This window comes from Gavia stellata, chromosome 19 (assembly GCF_030936135.1).
Source record: "Gavia stellata isolate bGavSte3 chromosome 19, bGavSte3.hap2, whole genome shotgun sequence".
Lineage (NCBI taxonomy): Eukaryota > Metazoa > Chordata > Aves > Gaviiformes > Gaviidae > Gavia > Gavia stellata.
In genome coordinates this window covers 2,490,240-2,499,099 of record NC_082612.1, presented here as the reverse complement: position 1 = coordinate 2,499,099, position 8,860 = coordinate 2,490,240, and the positions used below count along the sequence as shown (strand labels likewise).

At 38.5% G+C, this 8,860-nt stretch overlaps 1 protein-coding gene across 1 annotated transcript in view; it reads left to right on the top strand.

Annotated features, from left to right (window-relative positions):
- The first annotated feature begins 1,958 nt into the window (after nt 1-1,958).
- Nucleotides 1,959-8,860, top strand: part of CCDC158 (coiled-coil domain containing 158) — a 28,660-nt gene continuing 21,758 nt past the window's right edge. The window contains 7 exon segments of the mRNA XM_059826977.1: nt 1,959-1,999; nt 2,255-2,582; nt 2,923-2,999; nt 3,614-3,665; nt 3,667-3,728; nt 4,935-5,049; nt 8,424-8,543. Of these exon segments, the coding sequence (XP_059682960.1) occupies nt 1,959-1,999; nt 2,255-2,582; nt 2,923-2,999; nt 3,614-3,665; nt 3,667-3,728; nt 4,935-5,049; nt 8,424-8,543 (795 nt within the window).

The window sequence follows — 8,860 nt, the reverse complement described above, 5'->3', positions numbered from 1 at the left end:
GCCTATTACTCTCAGTCAGACTGGATTTCTTCTCTTTTGGTCAGAAAAATTCCTTTTGCCTTTTTTTTTTTCCCTTACCTGTCTACTTTCTTTGCACTTACATATGCCCCCCAGGAAAGCAGGAAATGATGTGTTGCCTGATCAATTCCAATAAAATAAGATGGTGTGAATCTGCACAGGTTTCCTTTCTTCTGTGCTCGAGGTTTTATATAAGCAAACACTTCTCTGATTCTACAAATTTTCTGAGATGTTTCTGCAAGTATGCCTGCAAGTGAAGTATTTGACAGATTTCTGTGGGTTTGATTGACCGTACAGTTACAGTTTTGTGTCAGTAAGGTAGCATTTTACTGGCCAGCTAGGAGAAAAAATGTGGAAATAAAAGGAAATCCCTTTTCAGAAGATAGAACAATTTAGTTCTGTTTGTTTTACGAAGTGTAATTTTACTTGTTTGGATTTTTATACATTATGCCTGCTAGTGGCAAAACACAATAGTTCAGTTGACTACAGTGGGGCTGCAGCAGTTGAAGTTGTGGCACTGTGTTGCCAAATATAAGAGCAAACCAGGAAAATACAACAGCATTGCCAAATAAATTCTTTGGGTTCACTTCTCTTTTCAGTTACTCATTTCAAGGTGCATTTGTGATGCAGTGCAGTTGGATACTCTTTTGTATTCAGTCCTGCCTTTTCAGCAAATGTTCCTATGTGCTATTCTGCAGGGAGGCACTGGAAAGTCAAACAAAAGAGGCTCTGAAACTCCACGAAGAAGCCACCAAATTCCCAGTGGAATCAATGATACATTCTTTGACTCATGAGGAATCTTTACCAAGTGGCAATATGCTTAGAGTGGGCAAGTATTAAACAGATTTCAGAACTAGATTTGAGAGTAAATCACGGTAAACATTGCAGACTATTATGTGATTTAGAAGGGTGCTCATAAATTCATGAATCATGTTTCAAACTGAATCCTCTTTAGGCCCTGCATCTTGAACAGCTCTTGTTGATGCAAGCCCAAGGTAAAGACAGAGCAGTTTTGAAGTGTTTTCCTCTGAACACTATGGCATTCCCCACCCAGTGTGCAACCCTAGAATTGGCTGGGTTTGTTGTCCTTAGAAAAGATGCTTTCTAGGTTTGACTGTTGATAGATAGGTACTGAGAAGCACTAATGCCCGGTTTGTGCAGATGACTCTCTGTTCTCATGTAATGGCTCTTGTTTCAACACTTAAATTTATCTGCCTTTCAGGTTCTGCTAGCCCACTTTTTGGCAACCAGAATGTTTTAGCTTCTTCCATTCTCAGCGCAGTGATGGAAAACTCAGCCTCCTCTAGTACCGGTAGCAGTCCACCCAATAATGTCTTCAGTTCCAAGTATGAAATACATACTGATACTGAGAAAAAAGTCATGAGTGGTGCTGGCAGAGAACATGTGGAAAACATTCTGGAAGAATACTCGCAGAAGGGTAGAGATGTGCACAAGAGGCTGAGTGAAGTGAGTTGCAAATTTGGGGCAGCTTCTTAAGTATTGACGAGCTTTTGTTGTTTTTGTCATCGCTGAGTCTTTGGACAGTTTTGCCAGTGCTATTTTGAGCAGCCTTTTGGCTGCTGTAAATTTTACTTGGCCATCATGATTCCCACGTGTCATTTGATAGAAATAGGCAATGGGTAATAATGTTGTTGGCATGATCCCTGTAATGGTGTTCCGTGCATTGTCAGTCCACTGCAGCACAGTATGACTAGCTGGTTAACTAAGAAATATTTAAAAAGAAAAAAGAAAAGTAACAAAAATGACCTCTTAATTCCCATACCCATGCTGTGCTCAGCCTCATTTTTTTAGGTTATGTATTCAGTATTTTTGTTGGTTTAGCTTGGTTGTTTGTTTTTTTTCTCCTTTAGACCACTGAACTACATGAGCAACAGAAGATCAATTTAAGACTGGTCATTGCTGATTTGCAGACCAAACTGATGGAAGTGCAATTGGAAAGAGATGCGCTTCAGGATACCAGGTATGAAGGCCTAGACAGATGTATTATGGAGAGTGTATATATGGGCTTTGAGAGGCACACCAGATCTCCTAAGTGAGAAACTTGCCCTCAGGAATGAAGACAATGAGACTATGGCACCTTGGTTTAGAAAACGTCTTACTATGTAGTTGTCAAAAACAGCAGTTAATCAGCATAAATATTATACCTATTAGTCAGGATAAAAATCCATGTTGTGAATCCTGTTTTTTAAATTACTACTTTGGTTTCCAAATTCAGACAAAAGGAATCCCAGAGCCAAGAGAATGTGAAAATGCAGCTAAAAAATACTATTCAGGAGCTGGAAGCTGCCAACCAGCTGCAGGAGGAGATGCTGAGGGAGGCTGACAGCCAAACTGAGCATTTGAAAAAGATGGTACATAGCCACGAGGAGGTACTTCTGGAACTGCGTGGCATCCTAATAGACTACGAAGACAGCACAGGCAAGAAACTCTATGAGCATGAGAATATTACTAGCCTACACATCCACAACCTGAGCACAGCGTTTGCTGACATCCTGCGAGATTTAGACTCAGAGGTGTCATACCTCAAAGAAAAGGTTGTCCTGGTATGTGAAGAAAGTGCTACTTTTCCTTCCAACACTCTCTGTTCTGTTTTTTAGAAAATATTTTTGGAAACTCCATGAGCTCCCACCTAAGCTGGCCTGAGGAAATGGTTATGGTATAAAGAGGTACAAATGCTACTTTGCAGTTAAGATGGCAGGTGCTGGTATGCCAGCCTTTTACACTGTCCCCATCTTGAGATTGGGTTTATTGCTGGATTTTAACCTGTATTGTGCACATTTTCACAGTTCAAGGTGGAAGCAAAAAGAAGGAAATTACACTTTGAAAACTACCGTTTAGACCGTCTTTTCTTTAGGGGTTAGCATTGTCATCTGTTTACAATAGGTGGAAGAAGAACTTGAGTCATTGAAAAAAGATTCACAGACCCAAAAACAACTTCTGCTTCAGCAACATCAAAATAGGTACCTGTTCTCCATTTATGTATTCATAAAACATAAATAGACGTTTTTTCACATGTTCCACAGATAATTTTTTTATGATGATGATGATATTTTGGGGGGGTAGTGGCTGGGGGGGCAGCAAGTGGTGTTTTGAACGACTTAATATTTGTTCCATTTCAGATGTTTATTTGCCCTTGACTTTCTGCTGCTTTTTCCTTCCATGCTGACATTTTCCTGTTTTATTCACTGCCTCAAAAAATACTATTTTGGAAAAATCTGTACACCTTACTTTTGTAAGTGTGATTGGTCGCTTTGTTGGGAGACTAGTTCCACCGTTAAAAGAAAAGATTTAAAGTAATCACTTTGGTGGTTACATCAGCTTTTTCTTAGTAATTTCACTAAGAGCTTTGTCCTTCCTTGTTCAGGAAGTCCTAATTTCGCCAGCTATCCACCTGAATTATACAGTAACCTGTTCAAAATAAAAGGGTCAATAACTCGATACATAATATTTCATTCACAATTGAATATAAAAATTATTACATTTCTGACTACTGAAAAATACCATTACCTCTTCAGTGGAGAAGTTACTGTTTGCTAATACTAAAATTATAACCAGTATTTTCTTTTTGAAACAGGATTGAGGCATTAATAAGTGAGCATGAACAGGAGGTGGCAGCACTAACTGATAAAGCTAACAGTGCACGCAGCTGTGCAAATAGTATCCAAAGCCAGATGGAGATCATTCAGTATGTTTTCTGATTATAGTATAGAAAATGTTAAGAGTAACCTTAATTTGGGAGAAGGCTTGTGCTGCTAGTATTCTCTACTCTCTGCCCTACACTTTAGGTTTCTTAGTGTCTTTGTTTAAAGAGTTAAGCAGTCCTTGTGTAAATTTTGGAATGAAGGAAAAAAGGGAAAAAACCAAAAACCCATGAAACCATGCTATATAGAGGAGAGGCAAAATAGCCATGCATTAGGCAGACTCTGAGAATCAGGAGACTTGGGCTGGTTCTCTTCTCAGACTGCTGCCATTGAGAAGAAGAGTAAGGCCAGCAAAGTCAGTGGAAGTTCAAACTGGCTTGAGCCGTAAGCTCTGTTCTTGCCACCAGCTTTCGGAATGATGTCTTATCCGAGTTGTGAACAGTTTCTGTGGAGTACATGGCTAGAGTTAAAGGATGAAAGAGTCTGTAAGCTAAGAGCTGTGGCTAAGTGCAGTTTTAGGTGGCTCCATTGCACCATGACCTTTGCCTTCTCAATGTTCTATGGATTGGGATACAAAGTGGATTTCCAGCAGCATTATCGGTTGAATCACAAAGAAGAATGGGTAAACAGTTGGGTTGTTTGCATGCATGTACAAATAGTAATTAACGGTTTTTTCTTTTAAAGAAAGGGTAATTTTCATTTGGGACACATAGCTATGTTGGTACTGTTGACTTTGGTAACAATTGAGTGAGAATAAAAAGACATTAATTCTCGCCGGCCACTTGATGACTCAGAAATCAGTGCTCAATATATCACTTAAAAAAATGAGGACATGCTATGCAGAGTTGTAAACTTAAGATGAGATTTATATATCAGTATGCATTAATATCTGACTTGCATAGTTGAGACTGAATAGCTGATAGCAAAATACTACTCAGTTCTGTTTGTAGAATAGTTGGTGTGCATTTGAAAGCAGACAGTTTTCTTAGAACTTGCTTGAGAATAAATAGGTTATCATCAGGAATAAAAAGCATCAAGATTTCAGTTTATGTACTTTTATGTGAGATAGATTGCAGAGAGCAAATCTAACCAGTAAGAAGGTGTAATTTTTACGTGATCGCCCTGTGAATGATAATCGTACTTCAAAGCAGTAAGTTTCAGTGGTCACACTGATTGTGGTGAAAACAACCACAAATGTTTCATACTTCCGTGGTTCTTACAGTTTCTAATTTCTCCGCCTAAAACTTTTCTTAGAGAACAAACAAGAACCCAAAATTCAGTGCATGCACATCAAGTTAGTCATCTGGAATCTACAGTTTCTCAGCTGCGTTCTGAATTACGAGAAGCTAAGAGGATGTATGAAGACAAGGTGTGTATGGATTTGTGTGTTAGCATTAGTGCCAATGAAACTGGATATGTGGATACCTGAAACGTTCTGGATACATAAGAAAGGCCTTTTGATAAGGGACTGCCTCAGAAAAACTGTGTGGACAATAAGATAAATTACATTATCCTTAACTTTATTTGTTTTTATATTATTTTTAAGAAGAAGTTATCTTTCTCTAACACAAAATACGTTTGCAAAACTTACTGAACACGAAATAGTTTTGCCTAATGTATTGAGAGCATACTATAAATGATGCCATCTGGAAATACATAAAATGATTCTACACTACAAACATCCCTTGCACATGCAGGACTAGAACATTGTTCCACTATACCACTAGGGAATATATCAGCAAAAAACAGGCAGTAAAAATAGCTTTTTAATTAAGTCGTATTACCTAGAATAATTCTTTGGTAACTTTGTCTTGGTAAATGCAAGGATGGGAGAACATAGAGATTACAGCAGTGCTTGAGAAGCATTCAGGTGCCCAGAAATGTCCCATTGTGAGTTAAGAATCTTTTACTATTCATTGAAATCCAAAGGGTTCAGGGTATAATCAGCAGGGTATAATACAGGCAAAAAAGACAGGCTGGCCAGCATCCATGTATTCAAACTATTTCTTAATCCCATTAGAAAACATTAGTCTTGACAAACTTTTTTTAACCACACTTCTCCCCAAAGACCAGCTTTTTTCCAGATAGTACAGCAGGGAGTTACTGCAGACAAATCAAGAGAACTTCTTACAGTCCCACCATGGAATCTCTGCCATGTCACTAAATGCAGCATTTTATATCCTGTTTCCATATCACCTCTGCTGCGTCTTTCACTTACTGCACTGCTTTGGATTCCAGTTCTATAAACATTTTGAATATCTTTAAATTCTTCCTTATTTTTGGTGAAAGATAATTCATGTTTTCCTTAGAAAATGACCTGAGAACAGTTGCTCTCCACTCCCTTTAAAAAGTAGTGGAGCTGACCCATGCAGAAATGCTTGGTGGATCCAAATCCAGCTTAGATTACAAGTCATGAGGATTCAGGCATCCTTCTCCTCCACACTATTGGAAAGGGAGAGTTCAGGTCACAGGAGTGCTGTGAAGTTTGGCAGAGCTGGTAGTCTCTGATCCAAAAAGGTCTGAGAATGGAATGGCAGGGATGTGCAGGTCAAGCCTGTGGAGCCATGGTGTACGTGTACTTGCACGTAAAGCAGAGCAGGAAGGACATTGTGTTTTATCATTTCTGTAGGTTTCCACTTTTATCAATTCCATCGATTCACATGTATCAAAACTCACAGTAGGCAGTTCGAGAAGTGACTTTTCACGGCATCATAACTGAACTATGGAGAATTTGTACATTAATTTCCATTACTGTATTTCATCCTCAAGGAATAGTACAATATACAGTATGCTTTTCATGTTAGGTCTATTTACTTGAATTAATTTGATTTAAATCATTCAGTGCACAGCATAAGGTCATGTCACATATATAGCTGTAACGGTAGTGTATATTCCTTGGGCATGTTATCTTTCATAATGTTTACCTCATAGCAGAGGTAGTATTGGAAACTGGGAATCAATTTAAGGCTATTTTTTACAGTGTACCAACTCCAGAAAATGTTGGGTTTGTATATCTATAAAAGAATATACTACTTGGTCCAATAAAAATTGCTTTTGAATAGGAAGTGTAATACACTGAATTGATAAGGTAGACTTTAGTGAGAGACAAGTTGATAGCTGGAGATCATTTGATCTCAGGCTGTTATATGGAGTCATTCCTGGGAAGGTGTGAGAGAGAATCTAAATAAAGCTTTTACAACTGTATGTCTGTCTTACACAACAAGTGTTTCTCTGCAGCTTCTCTGGTAGGAAAACACCTTAGCAACTAAAATTTTCAAGGGAGTTGGTGAAAACTGAAGCCAGCGTAAGCTGTTGATATCAGATAGTTTCAGCAGTCAGAAAACCTGATACTTGGTGGATATAAATGTAAATACCTAAGTGTTCTGTTTGGATATGTGTATGTTAATATTTTTATTAGAAAGTGTTGTCAACTGATCCATCATCTCATACACTGCCAGACGTGGCATTCTTTCAGAGAAAGTGACAACCACGTGGAGCAAAACATTTTTGCCTGTAGATTTCTTATTGTATTGATAGTGAAGGAATATACCTCCCTGCCTTAGCGACATAAAACCTGCTGTTAGGCCTAGGTGTGTCTGAAGAGCTTCATTGTATCACTAAACACAAAGTCAATATGGCTGAACATACATGCTTGGGACCAAATTCTCCCTAAATTAACTTAATTGAACAGGAAGGATCCTGTGTGAGGACAGCTTTTTCTGTCACTGTCTGTTGTACACAGTCGTTGAGCTCTGTAGAGGATGTACTTCAGGCTTCGATTCTCTGTGGAAATACAGAGTAGTCGTGTAGGGAGGGTTTCAGGGAGCGGTAATCTAGGATTTACTGAGATTTCTCTTTCTGATGGAGGGCTCCAAAAGATGAGAGAAAACCCTTTCGAAAAGGCCCTGGTAATGTCCTTCTGCTGCTTAGGCATTGGAGCTCTAGGAAGAGAAGCTTAGTGATTTTATCTGATTTTGGGGAAGAAGAACTTCTTATGAAGAACTTCAGAACTTTTCTTGACAACATCCTCTCATATCATCTCGATGTTCCCAGCCCCCACTTGGTGAAGGACGTGAGGTTTTGGGAGTAGCCCTGCATAAATGATCCATTACGGATTGAAAAGAATTATGTCATCATTATAATTAGATGAATGACAGAGGGAGTGGCGGCAGAAGGGGAAGGGAAGAGATTATTGCTTTTGTCACAAGCTGAAGAAACATTTTTAAGGAAGTGGAAAGGAAATGCCCAGATTTTGGTGTTAGCCAAAAGAGAGATTGCAGATCCTACGGTATTTATTAGAAGAGCACTAGGAGATTCTGTGTGTTTTCTCATTGAATGATTCCATATAAATGACGTTTTGCTTATACTTGCATTATATTGGCTTTTCTAACTAGTAGTACTGCAAATCAAGCCAGAAGCTTGAACTTTTTTTCTAAAGTGGCTCTTTTGCCGTTCCATTCAATGTTTACAGTGTAGGTAAGGAATTTTTGAAGAGCTGTGGATCAGGGTGGAAGCCAGTTCATTCTCAGCGACCTCGGTTAACTCTGCAATGAAATTGAGCTTAATCACTGCAGGAAGACAACACAATTCTGAATACACCTAGGGAATAACTCTGCTGAGCCAAAAGATGACATTTGGAATTCTTTCGAATAGAACCTAGAAGAAAACTAGAAGAAATCCAATGTACTATTTAAAATAGAATACATTAAGATAATTCTTAATTAATATTTGTCTTTATTCTAGGTCAAAGATCTTGAGAAGCAGTTGCCCCTAGCTCATTCTGAGAGAGCAGAAGCTCAGATGGAACAGGATCAACGCAGCCAAGAACCTGGAAATCTGAATGACCAGATTCATCAATTGTTGGTAAAAACAAGTGATAGCATTGAAAAAAAACCTTGCTTTCTAAAAGCCTCTCCTTACCGCTGTCGTTCAGATTTACACATTGCTTGTTTCTGAAGTGCCACAGCCCCCTTATAATTAGGTTTGAGGATTATTTTTTCACCAGAAACTTGAATTAGGTTTGAAGAAAGTTTCCCAAAGGCCTTTGCCATTAGCAATGCAGGACGTTCAGAATTAAGATTAACTTCTTCATAAATTGAAAATCCTTGAATCCTCTGCAAATCATATTAAATATGATGAGCCACCTTCACTTTAACTTCACAGTTTTGGTCCCTCTGTTA